Here is a 24,675-nt window from a genome sequence, read left to right as displayed (position 1 = left end):
TAAGGGATCATAGCTTTTACCTGGATTCACCTGGTCAGTCTATCACGGAAAGAGGAGGTGTTTCTAATGTTTTGTACACTCAGTGTATGTATATTTATATTCTGGTCTCTGACATTACTCGTTCTGAAATTTCTTAATTCAAATTGTATATAAAAAAATCTGGATTATGTGTGTTTTTTAAATGTTTATTGCTAGGTATTACTGCATTCATTTTTGGAGCTAGAAACGCAAGCATTTCGTTGCACCTGCGATAACATCTGCAAATATGTGTACATGACCAATAAACTTTGATTTGATTTGTAGCTTATACATTGCTTTTACATACAGGAAGAAAAAAAACATCTTAAAGTTGAATCTTTCCATGCCATACTTTTTCCCATTTTACTTATTGTCATTAGACTACTATTTAGGTTCCTGCCTAATGTCTATGGTTGCTGCCTTCAGGTTCTGCGCGCTTTCGCCTCGTGTCCCGTGCCCTTTATTCATGCGCGCTCCCGTGTAGGGACAGTGCTTTTCTTTGGAGGGATCGCTCAAATGTGAAAGACTGGACCAGCCGAAAGGATAGCAGTGGCTTGAAACGGCGTTTTTTTAGTTTTCACAGATACTCTTGGAATGCTTTCCTTTAACGACTTCCCTACATATTTTGTCTACTGTGCGTGTCAACGGGTTTACATTATCCAGCATGCTTTTCCATAATAGCTTTTTATTGCTTTGTTACAGAAGACGGGACTGATGAGGATACTTCCAACAGCAGATGAGCTGTCCGTTTACTAAAGACAATAAACAGACTGTACTAGATCTTGGATAACAAAACTAGTGCCGGGATGTCTTCGATACGGGAGAATTATATTGCACCTTGGTGGACTTATTGGCTACACAATTTTCCTCATGTCAACCTGAACTTCCAGCCCATCGATAATACCTTCACTCCTCAGGATCAGAACTACCAGCAGGTTAGTTGTGCAGACTGAGATTTGACCCAGGCCGGGTCTCATAAACTGCATCCCAAATGGCACCTTATTTAATAAAAAATAAAAATAATAATAATAATAATATGCCATTTAGCAGATTATTTATTAGTGCACAACTTTTCACCAGGGTCCATAGAGCTCTGGTCAAAACAAGAGTTTAAATAAATATATGTGATGTGTTATTGGATGTGGTATAATTAACCAATTGCTGAATCTGATAATTTCTGCCAACAGCAGACATTTGCTAGGCCTATAGGACAGTCTGCAGTGCAATGTTTATTTGGAACATTACATTTAATCTGTGTTATTACAAATAAAACCATGTCATTTCTGGCCTACTCTATATCTCTCAGCTGACTATTCTCAAATGTCTAGTATCTTGCTGAAAAAGTGGGAACCCCCAGCATGTTACAACGCACCCTACTATTCCTTATATAGTGCACTACTTAATTAAAGTAATCCTGTGTGAACATCAGACTCAGCATATTTCACATTTCCCTTGCCATCACACATACATAACACAAAAGATACTGAAGATTAGTCAGCTGATGCTTGTCGTTTTTACAATAGTAGAAATCTGTTTAGCTTTTGGCTTAGCAGACAGGAATGAATGATAGAGAAGAGGGCCTGTTCTGAAAGTGTCATGGGTTAAGATACAGAGACTGCACACATTGTTTCCTCACACCTCTAAATGGCCAGGCAGGCCACTCAATCCTTGGGATGAGCAATGTTGGGATGAGCAGCTGTTACTTTCCACAAAGACTGGGTTAATTTCAAGGAATCTGTTATTTTCTATAGTGAACAGTCAGTGTAGAGTAGACAGTCTAAAATAGGGACAGACAGCATACAGTACTTTTTCAAAGCAGCTATAGTGAGACACCCACCCTATGTCTGCAGGTTGTAATTACGTCGTTATTGTGGACACTTTGCTCTGGGGGTGAACAAGTTTAATGGGAAAGCGTTAGGAAGAGAGAAAGGGATAGTGAGCGAGCAGAGAGGGGGGAGAGTGATGGGGAGAGAAAGAGGGAGAGGAGAGCTGTATGTCCTGTGTGGCTCAGTTGGTAGAGCATGGCACTTGCAACACCAGGGTTGTGGGTTTGATTCCCATGGGGCATCAGTATGAACAAATAAGGAAACGAATAAACTCACTACTGTAAGTTGCTCTGGATAAGAGTGTCTGTAAAATAACAAAAATGTAAAATGAGAAGGAAAGGCAGAGAGAAACCAAGCATTATGGGGCTGATGTATTTTTCTGTTGGTAAAGAGGTGCCTTGGAACAGTTGTCAGGTCTGAAGTGGCATGATTTAAAAAAACAGTTGATTGTAGTATTGTGCTTCTTATCTCAGAGCCGTTACATGGTAATAGCCTATTTTTTTTAGTAATGTAGCAGACACTCTTATCCAGAGCAACTTACAGGAGCAATTAGGGTTAAGTGCCTTGCTCAAGGGCACATCGACAGATTTTTCACCTAGTCGGCTCGGGGATTAGAACCAGCAACCTTTCGGTTACTGGCACAACGCTCTTAACCACTAAGCTACCTTGCCTATCTACTGCAGTAAATTTTCTCCCCATATAGCATATTCACTGCTTTGATTACCAATCATATTGAGAAAATGTTGAGAACTGTTAGTGAAAACATGCACTATTTTGGCCTCCTGAGGTACAGCTTTTTCTGACCCTCTCATTGATTGGTTGTGCCCAGGGCTCTAAAGTGCAACCATTTTGGTCCCATATGTTCCTGACCAAGGCCCTTCTCCCCCGATTTTTTTTTTTTGTCATTTAGCAGACGCTCTTATCCAGAGCGACTTACAGTTAGTGAGTGCATACATTTTTCATACTGGCCCCCCGTGGGAATCGAACCCACAACCCTGGCATTGCAAGCGCCATGCTCTACCAACTGAGCTACAGGTGGCACCGTCATAGGATGCCACCTTTCCAACAAATTGCTGCCCTGCTAGAGCTGGCCCAGTCAACTGTAAATGCTGTTATTGTGAAGTGGAAACGTCTAGGAGCAACAACAGCTCAGTCACGAAGTGGTAGGCCACACAAGCTTACGGATCGGGACCGCTGAGTGCAGAAGCGTGTGCTGCGTAAACATCGTCTGTCCTGTGTTGCAACACTCCCTGCCGAGTTCCAAACTGCCTCTAGAAGCAACGTCAGCACAAGAACTGTTCGTCGGGAGCTTCATGAAATGGGTTTCCATGGCCAAGCAGCCGTACACAAGCCTAAGATCATCATCTGCAATGCCAAGCGTCGGCTGGAGTGGTGTAAAGCTTGCCGCCATTGGACTCTGGAGCAGTAGAAACGCGTTCTCTGGAGTGATGAATCACCCTTCACCATCTGGCAGTCCGACGGACAAATCTGGGTTTGGCGGATGCCAGCAGAACACTACCTGCCCCAATGCATAGTGCCAACTGTAAAGTTTGGTAGAGGAGGAATAATGGTCTGGGGCTGTTTTTCATGGTTCGGGCTTGGCCCCTTAGTTCCAGTGAAGGGAAATCTTAACGCTACAGCATACAATTACAATTCTGTGCTTCCAACTTTGTGGCAACAGTTTGGGGAAGGCCCTTTCCTGTTTCAGCATGACAATGCCCCCGTGCACAAAGCGAGGTCCATACAGAAATGGTTTGTCGAGATCGGTGTGGAAGAACTTGACTGGCCTGCACAGAGCCCTGACCTCAACCCCATCGAACACCTTTGGGATGAATTGGAACGCCGACTGCGAGCCAGGCGTAATTGCCCAACATCAATGCCCAACCTCACTAATGCTCTTTTGGCTGAATGAAATCAAATCCCTGCAGCAATGTTCCAACATCTAGTGGAAAGCCTTTCCAGAAGAGTGGAGGTTGTTATAGCAGCAAAGGGGGGACCAACTCCATATTAATGCCCATGATTTTGGAATGAGATGTAGAGTACATTTATCCCTATTCCTACCAGATAGCCCCACCAACCCATGCCCTCCGACTCCCACCCTCGCACTGTCAGTGAGACCACTGAACCCTGCTGAACCCTGCTGGTACAACCATCAACCACCACCATGCAGCCTGATAGCCCATAGCCAGCGGTGGAACGTTAGAGCGCTACACTACACTAGCCTTCCAAATGCAAGCGCACACAAACACACACACACACGTACAGACACACAGACAGTACGCTAGCAGGTCACACTCCTATCTCAATCTATCCCTGTAGTAGGCTTCTTGCACTAATGCTGCAATTTGAAGGCAATACATTGACACAGTAGTCAGACCATAACACTCCACAAGTTATGGCTCTCATGGTGATAATTGATCACTACAGCTGCATTGACCATGCTATTACTGGTGATAATCAGTGGAACTGACTGACACTGGAGATCACTAGGCCCTCTTTATTATCCCTTTATGGCGGGTCAGTGACCATATCGAAAGAAAATTGACTCCAATCAGCCTAATCGCCCACCAATACATTGTGGATCCGGTTATGCTCTACTCTATCTGGCACCAAGAGCCGAAGTAAGTCAATAATGTGTCTTAATGTGTTCATGTACAGGCCTCTCTGTACTGTATTGAATACAGTAGCACTGCTGGTTGGTTGAGGATATGATTCCTTTCTACAGACAGTGCTATTGTGACAGAACAAACTATTAGCCAATTCAACAAAGAAAGCTTAGTGTTAGACGATAAAGAATTCAAATTAGGAAACAAGACCGTATCCAATTCTCTCTCTAGTCTCTCTACTCAGTTTGAGCAGATATTGCTGGCATCGATCTCTCCACACAGTCAGTCTGTGTGGAGGGAGGTTATTGAGTGGCTCCCCATGCATGGCTCAGACTCCATGTCAGAATGAGCTGTAATTGGCCAGTTTGAGCAGAGCCAATGTTTGTGAATTCCTCCGGTTGGCTGGTTGGCTGCGGCCCACAGAAGAATGAAGTGGAATGTAAGGGTCACGGTCTTAGTGAGGGCCGCTTTCTTTCTGTTGGGTTTAGTATGTGTGTGTGCGTGTGTGCGTGTGTGTGTATTATGGAAAGGATGGCTGATTCTCAAGTATGCCTGGCCTGTAGATTCTCACCCTCCATTGGACAGAACACTGCTGATGTTGTCTGCAAATGGGGCTCCCATCATGTGAATCACCTGACCTGAGAAATTAATGAACTGCAGAATGTTCCTCGATGGTAATTTAGCCTAATGCTCATTGGACAAAAAGATTGTTATATTGTTTTAGCATCATGTCTTCTGTTTGGTATGAGTCTTTGGACTTTTGTTGGATGTCTGTGCAGAAGCTAATGAATTTTAGATAGCTACAATTCATTTGTCTATGTCTTTAGTCATGTGTTAGTCATTTTGGCCTCAGCAGGCATTGCGTTTCCTGCAGTAAGATTTGTTCTGCTCCTCATCTCACTCACCAGAACAAGGAAGGAGGACACAACCCAAAAAAGAGTTCTCACAAAAATAGGTCAGCGCCCTATTTCTCCTCATATCGCATTGCCTGCCTCAGTGTGTGTGTGGGCACGTGTGTGTGTGTGCGTGCGTGTGTGCGTGCATGGGTGTGTGTGCGTGTGTGTGTGTGTTCGTCAGAGAGGAAGAAATGTCTCATAACAGAGAGGAGTGGATAGGTCAAAGGGTCCCTGTCCATATGATTCATCCACTTCCTTCCCTGCTCTGTGACCCAAAGCTGTTCATGGGAGGGAACAGGGAAGTGGTGTGGTTTCTGTTTGTATTAGGCAATCCAACTGGATCAGAGTCCTCACTAGAGGCCCACAACTGAGGCAAGACAAGCAAGTTGTTACTACCATTATATCATTTATTTGTTGAATTTCTTAGTCTTTTGGCAAATGGTCCAAAACAACAGGTAATAGGCCTAACTCGGAAATAAATAATTCCATTGGCGCTAAATGGTTGCTAATGTACTGTATGGAAACACTTAGGCTTCATCTCGTAGGCAAAATGTTGAGTCAGCTGTACAAGCCTACAGCTGTATGTCTATGGTTGCATCCCAAATGACATCCTATTCCCTATATAGTGCACACATTTTGACCAGAGCCCTATGGGGTGACATTTGGGTCGTAACCTATCAGTCCATGGAGAGGTTCCTTAGGTCCTGTAATGTTGAGACCGTCTTGGGAGACTGTGATAACACAGGCCAGGGTTGGGCAGCTGTGGTACAGGACACACACACCAGGACCCTGCAGGGCTGGCCACACTGGGGTACTTCCTTCCTGCTAGCTGACTTTGATGTCATATCCTGTCAGGTGGTCAACACAAGGGTATGTAGATTAGACTATCCAAAGATTTGTCCCACTGACTCAATATTAGTGATGGGGGAAAAAATTATACAGTTACATATCGGGATATTATTTTTTATATATAGTTTTGACAATATTGCAATATTATTTTTGCACTAGTTTGCTGTATCTGCACCAAAACGCCAGTATTTTTCCTTCATAACTTGTTTTCCATGTTCTTTTGAAATAGGGGAGCCAATTAATTTTCTGCACATTTATTTCCATGACTGATCAAAACTAGTTTTCTCTTGTCCCTCTGGAGCAGACATATGGTGAGCAATATGTTTGGAACATCAAATCGCAATAAAATAACATATCGAATCTCAATACATATAGAATCGTGATATACGCAATACATATTGTATCGACACCTAAGTATCGTCATAATATCGTATCGTGAGGTCTCTGGCAATTCCCAGCCCTACTCAATATGGTCCAAATACTAACTTGAGGACTGACTCACGATTGTCAGTGAACATTCAAATTGTGCGTTCCCATCTCAAGTTATCATTTGGCTCAATTGGACTCCCACAACGTGGTTGTTTTATGCACAGCCGGATAGAGAGGTGCGCAGATGGCACAGGGCATTGCCCACAATAGTACTACTACAGACTGTACATGTGGTCATCATGCAACAACATCCCATGTTCAAATGGCAACATTAGTCACATGTTGGTTTTAACATGTTAAGACCTTATCCAACCCTGTTAATAACCCAGGGATGACTAGGAGAGGGTTAGACACTCACTGGCCTTTCAACTCCACTCAGTTCACTGAAAAATCCCTCAGATTAGCTCCTCCTGCCACACAGGCCTGCTCTCTGTCTATGGCCCACTGTAGAACATACAGTGCATTCGGAAAGTATTCAGACTCCTTCCCTTTTTCCATATTTTGATACGTTACAGCCTTATTCTAAAATTGATTAAATAAATAAAAATCCTCATCAATCTACACACAATACCCCATAATGACAAAGCAAAAACTGGTTTTTAGAAATGTTTGCAAATAAAAAACTGAAATACCTTATTTACATAAGTATTCAGACCCTTTGCTATGAGACTCGAAATTGAGCTCAGGTGCATCCTGTTTCCACTGATCAGCCTTGAAAACCTGCTCCAGAGCACTCAGGACCTCAGACTGGTGCGAAGGTTCACTTTCCAACAGAACAACGACCCTAAGCACAACGCAGGAGTGGCTGTGGGACAAGTCTCTGAATGTCCTTCAGTGGCCCAGCCAGAGCCCGGACTTGAACCCGATCGAACATCTCTGGAGAGACCTGAAAATAGCTGTGCAGCGATGCTCCCCATCCAAGCTGACAGAGCTTGAGAGGATCTGCAGAGAAGAATGGGAGAAACGCCCCAAATACAGGTGTGCCAAGCTTGTAGCGTTATACCCAAGAAAACTCAAGGCTGTAATCGCTGCCAAAGGTGCTTCAACAAATTACTGAGTAAAGGGTCTGAATACTTATGTAAATGTGATATTTCCGTTTTTTATTTTGTATATATTTGCAAACATTTCTTAAAACCTGTTTTTGCTTTGTCAGTATGGGGTATTGTGTGTAGATTGATGAGGGGAAAAAAACAATTTAATCCATTTTAGAATAAGGCTGTAACGTAAAAAATGTGGAAAAAGTCAAGGGGTCTGAATACTTTCCGAATGCACTGTAGTATCCTATAGCCAGAGATGGGCAGCATCTCTGTTACATGTATTTGAAATACGTATTTTAATTTCTTCTGAGTATGTTGTATTACATTGGACTGAACTACACTCCAATGTATTTTGTAACAAAATACTTTCGAAAGCTGTAATTTGTATTTTCAAAATACAAAATACTTTTCTATATAATTTATTTATAGCGGGTCACAATTTTGTGGCCCCCTTTCACCCTACATTGGTATCAAAAGACTGATGGCACTATGGTGTGATAAGAGCTACTGCTAAATTAACTAAATATTAATGTATATGTAAAAATGAACAATTGCAAAGCATGCTTGGTATTAAGGGGTCTACACAGAATACGCAACAGGGCCAACAGAGCGTAGCGCAGTGTTGCAATGTCGTTTTCCGTTACGAAAGGGGCGGCTCCTTGTAAGATGCTCCGTCATTCGACACAGTTTTTTTCTACCTGGAAATTGAGACCCGACATATCACTCCCTGCGAAGACTGAGGGGCAGTATTGAGTGAGTTTTGCAATGAAAGTTCCGCTCCTGTGTCTACATCACATATTTTCTGGCATCCCTTGTGGTATAAACACGTAAGAGATGGACGTTCTGCTACTTCGCTAGGACAAGAAACACGATTGGATGGCGGAAACTGATATATATATTTTTTTACTGCTAGCTAGTCGGGTGAAGCTAATAGTACAGAAAGTGAGAATGAGTGGGTTACCGTGGTGAATAAAAAGGGAAACAAGAGAAGTAAAGCTGTGAGGGTTTTGGATCAATGCTACTTGGGAAATCCGTTTAACGTCTCGAGGAAAATCTGGAATGTGTTGGAGGAAATTGTTGAGTCGGTGAGAGTCACAAGAAGTGGTCTTATTTTGATTTTTTGTGTGACTGCAGAGCAGAAGAAGCATGTTTTAAGACTCAAAAAGATATCGGAGTGGAATGTTTCCTGTATGGATTTTCGTAGCCGGGCACCTATCAAGAAATAAAGGCAGAGGATATTACTGAAGACATCGATGGAGTGGTTGGTGCACGTCGACTGATCTGTATGGTGAATAGAGAAATGAAACTCACTTCACCCATGCTACTGTTCTTTGATGAAGAGTCTCTCCTTTCTCATATAAAGTTAGGATTCATGAGATACCCTGTAAGCGCCTTTGTCAAGTGTCAAGTGTGTGCAGAAGGAAAGAGTATCGTATGCCAGATGAAGTGAAATGCTGCAACTGTGGAGGTGAACATCCGCCTGAATTCCTGGAGTGCCCTGTTAGGGTGAAGGAGAATGAGGTGGCAAGGGTAAGGCGTGTCCAGCGTGTCTCCTATCTGGAGGCGGTGAGAAGATTGGAAGGAACGAGTGGCGGGGAAGAAACAATGGTAGTAGAGCCACCACGACCAGTGAAGGTTTCTCATCAACTGAGTGATAGTGAAATGCTACATGTTAAAAAAGTGGACTTTGTATTATTTATTGCAATGGTCATAAAATGTACAGCACAAGCGGAGAATAACTCAAAGAAAACTGGAATCATTATGAATGCAGCTGAATGTTTTGGGGGTTTTCATGATTTCACAGCCGAGGCCGTGCAAGAAATCCTGTCGGTGAATGTACCACAATCACAGGACCCTGTGTAGGGATGTATTTTGGAGTGGACTGTGATTGAAGAAGTGGGATGGGTTTTCTTAGTTGACGTGTTTTATTTTGTATGATGTCGTTGTCCCTGTTTCCCGCAATGTTTTTTTTTGTTTCTTATTCAATACCCCATCCAGCTGGTTGCGGTAATGCACCATTAACATTGGATGCCAACCGCTGTTAAACCCCATCGAAGAAGAAGAAAAAGTTCTGCTACTTCGCTTCTACTGCTTGCAAGCTTCCTTTTTTGTGCTTTTATTTCGAGATTTTCTACGTGCAATTATGTCTATGTCCAGTTTCGAGGAGTGTCTGTGCAAACTGGTGAGACATACGAGAACTTTTACAAACCCTTCGATGCGGTTGTATTCGGACAAGCATGCAAAAGAAAACAGCTGAAGGGAGATATCACGGAAATCACGAAATTTGAACACCAATACTGATATCAAAGAAACATGGAGAAAGATTTAGGACCGGTATGTTCGCAATCTGAAAAGGGTGAAGGAGAGGAGGTGTGGGGCTGCCTCTGGTGTGGGCCTTCCTCTGACACCGCCTGGTATAGAGGTCCTGGATGGCAGGAAGCTTGGCCCCAGTGATGTACTGGGCCGTACGCACTACCCTCTGTAGTGCCTTGCGGTAGGAGGCCGAGCAGTTGCCATACCAGGCGGTGATGCAACCAGTCAGGATGCTCTCGATGGTGCAGCTGTAGAACTTTGTGAGGATCTGAGGACCCATGCCAAATCTTTTCAATAGGCTTTGTCGTACCCTCTTCACGACTGTCTTGGTGTGTTTGGACCATGATAGTTTGTTGGTGATGTGGACACCAAGGAACTTGAAGCTCTCAACCTGTTCCACTACAGCCCCGTCGATGAGAATGGGGGCGTGCTCAGTCCTCTTTTTTTCCCCTGTAGTCCACAATCATCTGCTTTGACTTGATCACGTTGTGGGAGAGGTTGTTATCCTGGCACCACACGGCCAGGTCTCTGACCTCCTCTCTATAGGCTGTCTCATCGTTGTCTGTGATCAGGCCTACCACTGTTGTGTCGTTGGCAAACTTAATGATGGTGTTGGAGTCGTGCCTGGTCATGCAGTCATGGGTGAACAGGGAGTACAGGAGGGGACTGAGCACGCACCCCTGAGGGGCCCCCGTGTTGAGGATCAGCGTGGCAGGTGTGTTGTTACCTACCCTTACCACCTGGGGGCGGCCCGTCAGGAAGTCCAGGATCTAGTTGCAGAGGGAGGTGTTTAGTCCCAGGGTCCTTAGCTTAGTGATGAGCTTTGAGGGCACTATGGTGTTGAATGCTGAGCTGTAGTCAATGAATAGCATTCTCACGTAGGTGTTCCTCTTGTCCAGGTGGGAAAGGGCAGTGTGGAGTGCAGTAGAGATTGCATCATCTGTGGATCTGTTGGGGCGGTATGCAAATTGGAGTGGGTCTAGGGTTTCTGGGATAATGGTGTGTATGTGAGCCATGACCAGCCTTTCAAAGCACTTCATGGCTACAGACGTGAGTGCTACGGGTCGGTAGTCATTTAGGCAGGTTATCTTAGTGGTCTTGGGCACAGGGACTATGGTGGTCTGCTTGAAACATGTTGGTATTCCAGACTCAGTCAGGGACATATTGAAAATGTCAGTGAAGACACTTGCCAGTTGGTCAGCGCATGCTCGGAGTACACGTCCTGGTAATCCGTCTGGCCCTGCGGCATTGTAAATGTTGACCTGCTTAAAAGTCTTACTCACATCGGCTACGGAGAGCGTGAACACATAGTCATCTGGAACAGCTGATGCTCTCATGCATGCTTCAGTGTTGCTTGCCTCGAAGCGAGCATAGAAGTGATTTAGCTCGTCTGGTAGGCTTGTGTCACTGGGCAGCTCGCGGCTGTGCTTCCCTTTGTAGTCTGAAATAGTTTTCAAGCCCTGCCACATCCGACGAGCATCAGAGATGGTGTAGTACGATTAAATCTTAGTCCTGTATTGACTCTTTGCCTGTTTGATGGTTTGTCTGAGGGCATACCGGGTTAGAGTCCCGCTCCTTGAAAGCGGCAGCTCTACCCTTTAGCTCAGTGCGGATGTTGCCTGTAATCCATGGCTTCTGGTTGGCGTATGTATGTATGGTCACTGTGGGGACTTCATCGATGCATTTATTGATGATGCCAGTGACTGATGTGGTGTACTCCTCAATGCTATCGGAAGAATCCCGGAACATATTCCAGTCTGTGCTAGCAAAACATTCTTGTAGCTTAGCATCTGCGTCATTTGACCACTTTTTTATTAACCGAGTCACTGGTGCTTTAGTTTTTGCTTATAAGCAGGAATCAGGAGGATAGAGTTATGGTCAGATTTGCCAAATGGAGGGCGAGGGAGAGCTTTTTACGTGTCTGTGTGTGGAGTAAAGATGGTCTAGAGTTTTTTTCCTCTGGTTGCACATTTAACATGCTGGTAGAAATTAGGTAGAACGGATTTAAGTTTCCCTGCATTAAAATCCCCGGCCACTAGGAGCGCTGCCTCTGGATGAGCGTTTTCCTGTTTACTTATGGCCTTATACAGCTCATTTGGTGCAATCTTATTGCCAGCATCGGTTTGTGGTGGTAAATATATTTTTGATTTGTTTAAAATTTTTGGTAACTACATGATTCCATAAATGTTATTTCATAGTTTTGATGTCTTCACTATTATTCTACAATGTAGAAAATAGTAAAAATTAAGAAAAACCCTTGAATGAGTAGGTGTGTCCAAACTTTGACTGGTACTGTATATACGTAAACTCAGCAAACAAAGAAACGTCCTCTCACTGTCAACTGCGTTTATTTTCAGCATACTTAACGTGTGTAAATATTTGTATTAACATAACATGATTCAACAACTGAGACATAAACTGAACAAGTTCTACAGACATTTGACTAACAGAAATTGAATAATGTGTCCCTGAACAAAGGAGGGGTCAAACTTAAAAGTAAGAGTCAGTATCTGGTGTGGCCACCAGCTGCATTAAGTACTGCAGTGCATCTCCTCCTCATGGACTGCACCAGATTTGTCTGTTCTTGCTGTGAGATGTTACCCCACTCTTCCAGGCACCTGTAAGTTCCCAGACATTTCTGGGGGGAATGGCCCTAGCCCTCACCCTCCGATCCAACAGGTCCCAGACGTGTTCAATGGGATTGAGATCTGGGCTCTTCGCTGGCCATGGCAGAACACTGACATTCCTGTCTTGCAGGAAATCACGCACAGAACAAGCAGTATGGCTGGTGGCATTGTCATGCTGGAGGGTCATGTCAGGATGAGCCTGGGTACCACATGAGGGAGGAGGATGTCTTCCCTGTAACGCACAGCGTTGAGATTGCCTGCAATGACAACAAGCTCAGTCCGATGATGCTGTGACACACCGCCCCAGACCATGACGGACCCTCCACCTCCAAATCGATCCCGCTCCAGAGTACAGGCCTCGATGTAATGCTCATTCCTTCGACGATAAACCCGAATCCGACCATCACTCCTGGTGAGACAAAACCGCGACTCGTCAGTGAATAGCACCTTTTGCCAATCCTGTCTGGTCCAGCGACGGTGGGTTTGTGCCCATAGGCGACGTTGTTGCCGGTGATGTCTGGTGAGGACCTGCCTTACAACAGGCCTACAAGCCCTCAGTCCAGCCTCTCTCAGCCTATTGCGTACAGTCTGAGCACTGATGGAGGGATTGTGCGTTCCTGGTGTAACTCGGGCAGTTGTTGTTGCCATCCTGTACCTGTCCCGCAGGTGTTGTTACACATGGTCTGCCACTGCGAGGACGATCAGCTATCCGTCCTGTCTACCTGTAGCGCTGTCTTAGGCGTCTCACAGTACGGACATTGCAATTTATTGCCCTGGCCACATCTGCAGTCCTCATGCCTCCTTGCAGCATGCCTAAGGCACATTCACGCAGATGAGCAGGGACCCTGGGCGTCTTTCTTTTGGTGTTTTTCAGAGTCAGTAGAAAGGCCTCTTTAGTGTCCTAAGTTTTCATAACTGTGAACTTAATTGCCTACCGTCTGTAAGCTGTTAGTGTCTTAACGACTGTTCCACAGGTGCATGTTCATTAATTGTTTATGGTTCATTGAACAAGCATGGGAAACAGTGTTTAAACCCTTTACAATGAAGATCTGTGAAGTTATTTGTATTTTTACGAATTATCTTTGAAAGACAGGGTACTGAAAAAGGGACGTTTCTTTTTTTGCTGAGTTTATCTTTTTTTTGTAATAAGAGCAGTTCAAGCTCTTGTTGTTCAAACTCTAGCAATTGCAATTCATAGAGAGCCATGTTTGCTGCTGTGGCAAAAAAAGTAGCATCATAAAGAATAGAACCCCAGACTAGCCTGACATCTAGCTAGCTATCTAGCTAGTATTTGTAAACAGGCATATAACACCGGATCCGGAAGTTCAAATGTCGTCGCTAGCTAGAGTAAAAAAGAGTGCCTCAGCCCCTCTCTCTTGGTAAGCTACTCTGGCTCCCTAAGCATTCCTAGTGGATAAATACAACACAAGGCGGACATCCTCTCTGGGTGTAACGCAACAAGAAGAGTCTGCTGCCCCCAAAAAACGACTCCACCCACGAACATGCACGTGCGTAGATTTACGCACGTTAACTGTGTAGCCGCCTTTACTCTAATGAGCTCTGCCCCGAAACAAGGCCAATGACAATACCCAGTATGCTTTTCAGTTGTTCATTTGTACATATACATTTACATTTTGGTCATTTAGCAGACACTCTTATCCAGAGTGACAGTGCGTTCAACTACGTTAGATAAACAACAACATATCACAGTCATAGCAAGTAAGAAGTTTCTGTAACCGTTACTGAGAATGTTGTTGCTGTTCGGCCGGCTACTTGCAAATGTACTTTTATATTTTCAAATACAAAATACATGTATTTTAATTAAATACAATACTTTACGAAAGTATACATTTTATTTTGATACATTGGTCTTTAGGGTATTTTGTAGTTGTATTTTGTAATTATAATTGTAATTTATGCCCATTGCTGCCTATAGCTTGGTTAAACCAGAGTTTTTTTTCTGGATCAGAAAGGGGTGTAGGTGGTGGGCGTGGCAATGGGAGTGGTCGGCCCGTCGGCGCAGCTGGATTTTTGAGGACATTTTAGAGACCCCCATCTTGGCGGTGTAGGGAATTTTTTTTACATGCCAATTTCCTGCAATTCTACAAATTCTGCTATGGAGCTGAGAGAACATTTTAATAATCTCATCATGTAGACTATACCCGCACAGCCTACCTGCACTGTATCTGTGAGCTGCTGGCTACAGCGCACGTGCCAAGACCAGAGTCGACCCATTTGCTATTTAACGCAACCATTTTTGTGACAAAACTATCGGTAGAGTTGAAAATGCGATGGAAACATGAAGTACTTTAGATTTCTATTCGGTACATGAAAACCTAAGCTAAAAAGTACATTTTGTGTGAACTACATCATCATGTACTGATTTTTATCAGCAAAAAGGAAATTGGAAGGAAAATGGGCATACCATACAGTTTCAATTAATAGACCAGGTGTTTATTTGTTTAAATCACTGGACACAAGAGGTGCTTATTAGAGACAGGCTCCTATTTGAGCCAGGCATCTATTTCCTTAATGCACACAGCTTTTGCTGATTTGCATAGTTAATTGCATTTTAATCAGTTTCTTCATTTCCTGGACTAATGTGTTATCATTTACACACTGTGTCACATTACTTTTGTCTTGGTATGCTTCTATTTCTAAGAAAACAAAACTTCCTTTGACAGAATCATTATTCTCCTCTTAGACTAGGCATTTTCTGCAGTTCTTACAATTTCTTGGGGTCTGTACTCTCGAAGTTGTTGACTGTTTTAGTGCTTGCCAGTTAGCTAGCAGTATTCAACTGTTAGAAGCCAATGGCTAGCAGTTTTCTACTGCCGATAAAAACGGATGGTCCATTTTTTGAGTCATTACCTTAACCAACAATGCAGTTTTAAATAAAGAATACCAAAAAAAATCACACAAAAATAGAATATAAAATAATACGAAATAAAAGTAACAAATAGTTAAAGAGCAGCAGTAAAAATAACAATAGCGAGGCTATATACAGGGGGTATGGGTACCGAGTCAATATGCGGGGGCACCGGTTAGGCGAGGTAATTGAGGTAATATGTACATGTACAGTGAGGGAAAAAAGTATTTGATCCCCTGCTGATTTTGTACGTTTGCCCACTGACAAAGACATGATCAGTCTATAATTTTAATGGTAGGTTTATTTGAACAGTGAGAGACAGAATAACAACAAACAAATCCAGAAAAACGCATGTCAAAATTGTTATAAATTGATTTGCATTTTAATGAGGGAAATAAGCATTTGACCCAACTGCAAAACATGACTTAGTACTTGGTGGCAAAACCCTTTGTCACGGTTTCGGCCGAGGCTGCTCCTCTTCCTTGTTCGGGCGGACTTCGGCGGTCGTCGTCTCCGGAGTACTAGCTGCCACCGTTCGATGTTTTTTGTTCTTTTGGTTTTGTCTGTGCATAACACCTGTCCCTTATTTGTGTCTTGATTATTCTCCTTATTTAGTTGGTTTGTTTGGGGCAGGTGTTATGCGTGATTGTTATTGTCAGTTTGCCTCCGAGTAGTTCTCTCTCTCGTTTATTTAGTATTTTCGAGAGTTCGCACTGCGTGCGCCTTTTCTTGTTTTTCCGCACTGTGTGTTGTGCGTAATTGTTCGTGCCGCCCGGTTGGGTTGGCGACTCATTTCCCGTGTTGGGATACATATATATACTAAAGTCCGTTGAAGAACCTCCTTGTCCCTGCGCTTGATTCCTGCACTACATCCACACTCAACACTCTGACAGAATCACGCATCCTCATGGAATCAGCAGGAGCGACCGCGCCGACCGCCGATCTGGACGAACGGCTTCGTGGTCAGGAGGACCGTATGAACCAGGTGTGTCACGCCCTGGATAGGGTGATGACCACCCTACACCGATGGGAGACCAGCGGGGTGCCCACACCTCCAACCACCGACCCAGCTCCAGCGGTCAGCCCTCAGGGTACATCTCCGGAACCCAGTGGGATTCGGCTCTCGCTCCCGAGGGCGTACGACGGCTCCACCGCCGGGTGTCAAGGGTTCCTGCTGCAGGTGGAGCTCTACCTCGCCACCGTCCACCCGGCGCCCTCGGGACACGAGAGCGTCTCAGCCCTCATCTCCTGTCTCACCGGCAAGGCGTTGGAGTGGGCCAACGCCGAGTGGAGGAGAATGGACGCCGCAACCACGAACTATGCGGAGTTCTCCCGCCGCTTCCGTGCTGTATTCGACCATCCACCAGAGGGGAAGGCGGCGGGGGAGCGTCTGTTCTACCTCCGACAGGGGATGAGGAGCGCACAGGACTTTGCCTTGGAGTTCCGGACCCTAGCGGCTGACGCAGGGTGGAATGAGCGGGCCCATATCGACCATTTCCGCTGCAGCCTCCGGGAGGACGTCCAGCGAGAGTTGGCGTGCAGGGACACGTCGTTGACGTTCGACCAGCTGGTCGACATGGCCATCCGGCTGGATACCCTGCTCGCCACCCGTGGGCGTCCCGGAGGGGGGGGTCTGCCCATTCCACTCTCCAGCACCTCTGAGCCTAGCCCTATGGAGCTCGGAGGTGCTGGCGCTAGGGAACGCAGGAGGAGGAGCCCGAGGGGACCCGGCCCTTGCACCAACTGTGGTCGTGGAGGGCACACTGCGGCTAGGTGCTGGGGCGGGTCCTCCAGGGGAGGAGATGGCAGGTCTAGCATTGGGGGGTCCCCCCAGGTGAGTAGGCGCCCTGCTTACCCAGAGCTTTCTGTCGTGCACCTAACCTTGCCTGTTTGTTTCCCACAGGTTGCACCTCGTTCCCAGCATAAGGCGCTGGTAGATTCAGGCGCAGCTGGGAATTTTATAGATCGCCAGTTCTGTTTAGAGTTAGGGATTCCCCTCCTTCCTGTTGATAAGCCTTTCCCCGTCCATGCCCTAGATAGCCGTCCGTTAGGGTCTGGGTTGATTAGGGAGGTCACAGCACCACTTCAGATGATGGCGCAGGAGGGTCATGAGGAGAGAATTCAGCTTTATCTGATTGACTCTCCTGCGTATCCGGTGGTGCTGGGTCTTCCCTGGTTGATAACTCATGACCCTATTATTGGGTGGCGAGAGAAAGCTCTTAAAGGGTGGTCTGCTCAATGTGAGGGGCGGTGTCTGGGTGTTTCCATAGGGGCGACCTCGGTGGAGAGTCCGAATCTAATGCCAGCACTGCAGATTCCCCCCGAGTATGAGGATTTGGCACTGGCGTTCAGTAAGACTAGGGCTGCGCAGCTGCCGCCTCATAGACGGGGGGATTGTGCGATAGATCTCCAGTCAGGCGCAGCTCTCCCGCGGAGCCATGTGTATCCCTTGTCTCAAGAGGAGAAAAGATCGATGGAGACGTACATCTCTGAGTCTCTTAGACAGGGGTACATACGGCCCTCCGTTTCACCCGTTTCCTCAAGTTTCTTTTTTGTGAAGAAGAAGGATGGAGGTCTGCGGCCGTGTATTGATTACCGCGGTCTCAATCAGATCACAGTGAAGTACAGCTATCCACTTCCTCTGATTGCGACTATGACGGAGTCACTGCACGGTGCGCGGTTCTTTACAAAATTGGATCTTAGGAGCGCATATAACTTGGTGCGCATCCGTAAGGGCGATGAATGGAAGACAGCGTTTAGCACGACTTCCGGGCACTACGAGTATCTAGTCATGCCATATGGGTTGATGAATGCTCCCTCAGTCTTCCAATCCTTCGTTGATGAGATTTTCCGGGACATGCAGGGACAGGGAGTGGTTGTGTACATCGACGACATTCTGGTGTATAGTCCTACCCGTGCTGAGCATGTAGCCCTGGTGCGCCGAGTATTGCGGAGGCTGTTGGAGCATGACCTATATGTCAAGGCAGAGAAATGTCTGTTTTTTCAGAAGTCGGTCTCCTTTCTGGGTTACCAGTTATCTGCGTCAGGGGTGAAGATGGAGGTAGACCGGGTGTCAGCTGTGCGTAATTGGCAAACCCCAACCACTGTGAAGGAGGTGCAACGGTTCTTGGGTTTTGCGAATTACTACCGGAGGTTTATCCGGGGTTTTGGACAGGTGGCAGCTCCCATAACGTCTCTGTTAAAGGGGGGTCCGGTGCGCTTGCGGTGGTCAGCTGAGGCGGACAGGGCATTTGGGAGACTGAAGGACCTGTTTACCTCGGCGCCGGTGTTGGCGCATCCGGATCCCTCTTTACCGTTCCAAGTAGAGGTGGACGCGTCAGAGGCCGGAATAGGGGCCGTTCTTTCCCAGCGTTCTGGTACTCCACCTAAACTCCGTCCCTGTGCGTTCTACTCTAAGAAGCTCAGTCCGGCGGAGCGGAATTATGACGTAGGGGACAGGGAGCTGTTAGCCGTGGTACAGGCCCTAAAGGTGTGGCGGCATTGGCTCGAGGGGGCTCAACACCCTTTCCTCATTCAAACTGACCATCGTAACCTGGAGTACATCCGGGCAGCTAGGAGACTGAATCCTCGCCAGGCTCGGTGGACTATGTTCCTGGCCCGGTTTGTGTTTAAGATCACATACATCCCTGGGTCCCAGAACGGGAAGGCAGATGCTCTGTCCCGGCGGTATGACGCGGAGGAGAGGTCAGTTGAGTCCACGCCCATACTACCGGAGTCTTGTCTGGTTGCTCCGGTGGTGTGGGAGGTTGATGGTGAGATCGAGCGGGCGTTACGCACCGACCCGAGTCCTCCTCAGTGTCCTGTGGGTCGGACGTACGTTCCGCTCGAGATACGCGATCGCCTCATTTGTTGGGCTCACACGTCTCCCTCCTCTGGTCATCCGGGTATCGGCCGGACAGTGCACTGCCTTAGCACGAAGTACTGGTGGCCAACGTTAGCTAGGGATGTGAGGATTTATGTTTCCTCCTGTTCGGTGTGTGCCCAGTGTAAGGCGCCCAGACATTTGCCCAGGGGTAAGTTACAACCCCTGCCTATTCCACAACGACCCTGGTCCCACCTCTCGGTGGATTTTGTTACCGACCTTCCCCCCTCACAGGGAAACACTACCATCCTGGTCGTTGTGGATAGGTTCTCGAAGGCCTGTCGTCTCCTTCCCATGCCGGGTCTACCCACTGCCCTGCAGACCGCGGAGGCTCTGTTCACCCATGTCTTCCGGCATTACGGGGTACCCGAGGATATAGTGTCTGACCGAGGCCCCCAGTTCACCTCGAGAGTGTGGAGGGCATTTATGGAACGGTTGGGGGTGTCGGTAAGCCTTACCTCGGGTTACCACCCGGAAAGTAATGGGCAGGTTGAACGTGTCAACCAGGATGTGGGTAGGTTTCTGAGGTCATACTGTCAGGGCCGGCCGGAGGAGTGGGCGAGATATGTGCCCTGGGCGGAGATGGCACAGAACTCTCTTCGCCACTCCTCCACCCAACTAACCCCGTTTCAGTGTGTGTTGGGGTACCAGCCGGTGCTGGCACCATGGCATGAGAGCCAGATCGAGGCCCCCGCTGTGGATGAGTGGGTAAGGCGCTCGGAGGAGACGTGGGACGCTGCACACGTCCATCTGCAGCGTGCCATACGTCGACAGAAGACGAGCGCCGACCTACACCGCAGTGAGGGGCCAGTGTACGCACCTGGAGATCGAGTCTGGCTCTCAACCAGAAACCTGCCCCTCCGCCTGCCCTGCCGGAAGCTGGGTCGGCGGTTTGTGGGGCCGTTTAAAGTCCTGAGGAGATTGAACGAGGTGAGTTATAGGTTAGAACTACCTGTTGACTACAAAAATATTAACCCCTCGTTCCATGTGTCTCTCCTCAGGCCGGTGGTAGCTGGTCCACTCCAGGACTTTGAGATTGAGGAGACTCCTCCGCCCCCGTTGGACATCGAGGGGGCTCCGGCGTACACCGTGAGGTCCATTCTGGATTCTAGACGCCGGATGGGGGGTCTTCAATATCTCGTGGAGTGGGAGGGGTACGGTCCGGAGGAGCGGTGCTGGGTGCCAAGGAGGGACGTGCTAGACCAGTCCCTACTGACCGATTTCCATCGGGGTCATCCTGCGCGCCCTGCTCCGCGTCGTCCGGGTCGTCCTCGAGCTCCGGGTCGGCGCACGGCTGGAGCCGCGCGTCAAGGGGGGGGTACTGTCACGGTTTCGGCCGAGGCTGCTCCTCTTCCTTGTTCGGGCGGACTTCGGCGGTCGTCGTCTCCGGAGTACTAGCTGCCACCGTTCGATGTTTTTTGTTCTTTTGGTTTTGTCTGTGCATAACACCTGTCCCTTATTTGTGTCTTGATTATTCTCCTTATTTAGTTGGTTTGTTTGGGGCAGGTGTTATGCGTGATTGTTATTGTCAGTTTGCCTCCGAGTAGTTCTCTCTCTCGTTTATTTAGTATTTTCGAGAGTTCGCACTGCGTGCGCCTTTTCTTGTTTTTCCGCACTGTGTGTTGTGCGTAATTGTTCGTGCCGCCCGGTTGGGTTGGCGACTCATTTCCCGTGTTGGGATACATATATATACTAAAGTCCGTTGAAGAACCTCCTTGTCCCTGCGCTTGATTCCTGCACTACATCCACACTCAACACTCTGACACCCTTGTTGGCAATCACAGAGGTCAGACGTTTCTTGTAGTTGGCCACCAGGTTTGCACACATCTCAGGAGGGATTTTGTCCCACTCCTCTTTGCAGAATCTTCTCCAAGTCATTAAGGTTTCGAGGCTGACGTTTGGCAACTCGAACCTTCAGCTCCCTCCACAGATTCTCTATGGGATTAAGGTCTGGAGACTGGCTAGGCCACTCCAGGACCTTAATGTGCTTCTTCTTGAGCCACTCCTGTGTTGCCTTGGCCGTGTGTTTAGGGTCATTGTCATGCTGGAATACCCACCCACAACCCATTTTCAATGCCCTGGCTGAGGGAAGGAGGTTCTTACCCAAGATTTGAAGGTACATGGCCCCGTCCATCGTCTCTTTGATGCAGTGAAGTTGTCCTGTCCACTTAGCAGAAAAACACCCCCAAAGCATAATGTTTCCACCTCCATGTTTGATGGTGGGGATGGTGTTCTTGGGGTCATAGGCAGCATTCCTCCTCCTCCAAACATGGCGAGTTGAGTTGATGCCAAAGAGCTCGATTTTGGTCTCATCTGACCACAACACTTTCACCCAGTTCTCCTCTGAATCATTCAGATGTTCATTGGCAAACTTCAGACGGGCCTGTATACGTGCTTTCTTGAGTAGGGGGACCTTGCGGGCGCTGCAGGATTTCAGTCCTTCACGGCGTAGTGTGTTACCAATTGTTTTCTTGTTGACTATGGTCCCAGCTGCCTTGAGATCATAGACAAGATCCTCCCGTGTAGTTCTGGGCTGATTCCTCACCGTTCTCATGATCATTGCTACTCCACGAGGTGAGAACTTGCATGGAGCCCCAGGCCGAGGGAGATTGACAGTTATTTTGTGTTTCTTCCATTTGCGAATAATCGCACCAACTGTTGTCACCTTCTCACCAAGCTGCTTGGCGATGGTCTTGTAGCCCATTCCAGCCTTGTGTAGGTCTACAATCTTGTCCCTGACATCCTTGGAGAGCTCTTTGGTCTTGGCCATGGTGGAGAGTTTGGAATCTGATTGATTGATTGCTTCTGTGGACAGGTGTCTTTTATACAGGTAACAACCTGAGATTAGGAGCACTCCCTTTAAGAGTGTGCCCCTAATCTCAGCTCGTTACCTGTATAAAAGACACCTGGGAGCAAGAAATCTTTCTGATTGAGAGGGGGTCAAATACTTATTTCCCTCATTAAAATGCAAATCAATTTAAAACATTTTTGACATTGGTGTTTCTGGATTTTTTTGTTGTTATTCTGTCTCTCACTGTTCAAATAAACCTACCATTAAAATTATAGACTGATCATTTCTTTGTCAGTGGGCAAACATACAAAATCAGCAGGGGATCAAATACTTTTTTCCCTCACTGTAGATATTTGAGACTCTGTGTTTAATTGAAGTTTCACTGTATTTTCTTTATGCGGATTCTAGAGTATTCGCATGACAATCTGTTGCCAATTGGATGGAAACCTAGCTACTGTCTAGCTTTTATACTGCTGGTTCTCTTTTTAAAAAAATACATACAATAGGTCCATTGTCTTTCCTACATGCTTTATATCTGGTTTTAGTTGTAGAAGTTTTTTTTTACACTGTTTGGATTTAGGAGGCCTGCCCAAGGATTTCAATGGCAGAAAAATCCCTGGAATGAACGCAGCCTCTAATCTGGTTTAACCAGGCTGACTGTTGTCTAAAACCACTTCCATATAGTCTAATTGTAGAGAACTTGGTTTCATTTGACCCCTAGGCTTGGTGAAGACTCCCAGATAGTCAGGCTGAAAGAAGAATCGATTGCATCGGGACAAAAGATGTCTGCCGACCACGTCTAGCCGTTCCATCTCAATTGTATGCCACAGACACGTGTTTCTATAAAAAGCACTTTAAGAGCCCGCTCACACGTTCTATAAGTGTGCCGTGACTGCATGGAGTGATATAGGCCGAATGAACAGACATTAAATTATGCACTTACACACCTACTACTACACACTCATACACACACCCATACACACACACACACACACACTGATCATTCTGCCTCAATGGCTTTGCCTACAGAGTCTCCTTGGGAACAATGTTCCGCTTCAGTGCCTCCAAACAATCCCTTCCTCCAGACCTCCTCCTTCCTGTTGTCTTCATCCCTCAGTCCTCCCTCCTTCACTCTCTCATCTGTTTATCAGTGATACTCTCATCTCTGCCTCTCTCCCCATCTTGTATAGATGGAAAAAAAAAACTGTGTGTGAGCCATTGAAATAAACAACATGGTGTTAATTCAACAGTAGACATACTATGATATGGGACATGAGTATTCTTGTGGCTGGAGTTATGAGGAAAAAGCATTTGGGATGTTTCTCCTTCCTTCCCCTCCAATGGTAGAGATGATATCTGATTTCTAAGTCCTTTCATGTGATGCCTTTATGTTTATTAAAGTCTGCACTGAGCTTAGCCTATGTCCTTTGAGTTGATGTGATTAAGTCATTTGAAACATTTTCACTCAATTGCTGAGATTTTCTCTGGCTCATGTGATTGGGATGGGAAATGGGACAATGGTCAGGGGTTAGAACTATGACTACTGTTGTGGAACTACATTTGACCTGTCTATCCTCCTGGGAAAAAGAAGAATGGCGGTTTAGGCCTAAGCATGGTTTGTCTGAAGTATGACCATTGTATTCTCTCAAGTTGCTCTTGTTGGCTTGTCTGTCTGTTTGTTTGTTTCACTGTCGATAAAGTGGATTCTGCCTCTGGGTATGAGTTTAAATTGTTAATTTTCCTTGTTTCTGTTGGCTCTGTCTCTCCCTGAGGTTTCAAACTGTGGTGAGGATAGCTATAAGGGCCCGCAGATGGATTATAGGATTGTTAAATTAAATACATTTTTATATCAGGAAAATAACTTCCCACAAGTCTACTTGCCATATGTTTAATCAGGTTACAAATGAACAAACACTGTTAGTCCGGGTGTAAAGGAAAACCAAGACCCTTCTCATTTTATTGGTATTTTATAGCTTTGTCCGCAAGCATATCGATCTTTTCATACGGCTCGTTTTCTCTCCTCTCCTCCTCTCTCTCTCTCTTTCTTTCTCTCTCTCTCATTTTATCTCCCTCCTCTCCTCATCTCCTCCCCCATTTCCCTCATTTACTCTCTCTCTCTCTCTCTCTCTCTCTCTCTCTCTCTCTCTCTCTCTCTCTCTCTCTCTCTCTCTCTCTCTCTCTCTCTCTCTCTCTCTCTCTCTCTCTCTCTCTCTTCCCCAAACAGCAGTGTGTAACCTAATTGTCATAGTTCACAGTGATTCACTTTACACTACTTAGCTCCAGTGTTGACTAGCTGAGATGTCTATTCCATGTAGTCATCATCATCCTATGTCTCATACGTAATCTGTGATGTGCGGTGGTCACACACACACACACACACACACACACACACACACACACAAACAAACACAAACAGTGCCATAGGCAAGCAGGCCCCCTCTGGCCCAGCAGAAGGTCATTAACCTCAATCTGTCTCCATCCAGATAGGGTTCTGTTGATTAGCATGTCTCCTTATTGCCATCTCTGGAGCT

General features: G+C 46.4%; 2 protein-coding genes across 2 annotated transcripts in view; both read left to right on the top strand.

Annotated features, from left to right (window-relative positions):
- The window catches only part of LOC311100351 (putative nuclease HARBI1), a 1,214,110-nt gene that overhangs the window by 537,765 nt on the left and 651,670 nt on the right, over nucleotides 1-24,675 (top strand). The window lies entirely within an intron of this gene.
- LOC311100345 (protein tweety homolog 2-like) overlaps nucleotides 578-24,675 on the top strand; it is a 116,243-nt gene continuing 92,145 nt past the window's right edge. The window contains exon 1 of the mRNA XM_084141237.1: nucleotides 578-953. Coding sequence (XP_083997363.1) covers nucleotides 825-953 — 129 coding nt within the window. The 5' untranslated portion in view covers nucleotides 578-824. The remainder of the gene's footprint in view (nucleotides 954-24,675) is intronic.

Source organism: Coregonus lavaretus (genome assembly GCF_964263955.1).
Source record: "Coregonus lavaretus genome assembly, chromosome: 25".
Classification (NCBI taxonomy): Eukaryota; Metazoa; Chordata; class Actinopteri; order Salmoniformes; family Salmonidae; genus Coregonus; species Coregonus lavaretus.
The sequence above is the reverse complement of the archived record's forward strand: the minus strand, read 5'-3'. Positions and strand labels throughout refer to the sequence as shown.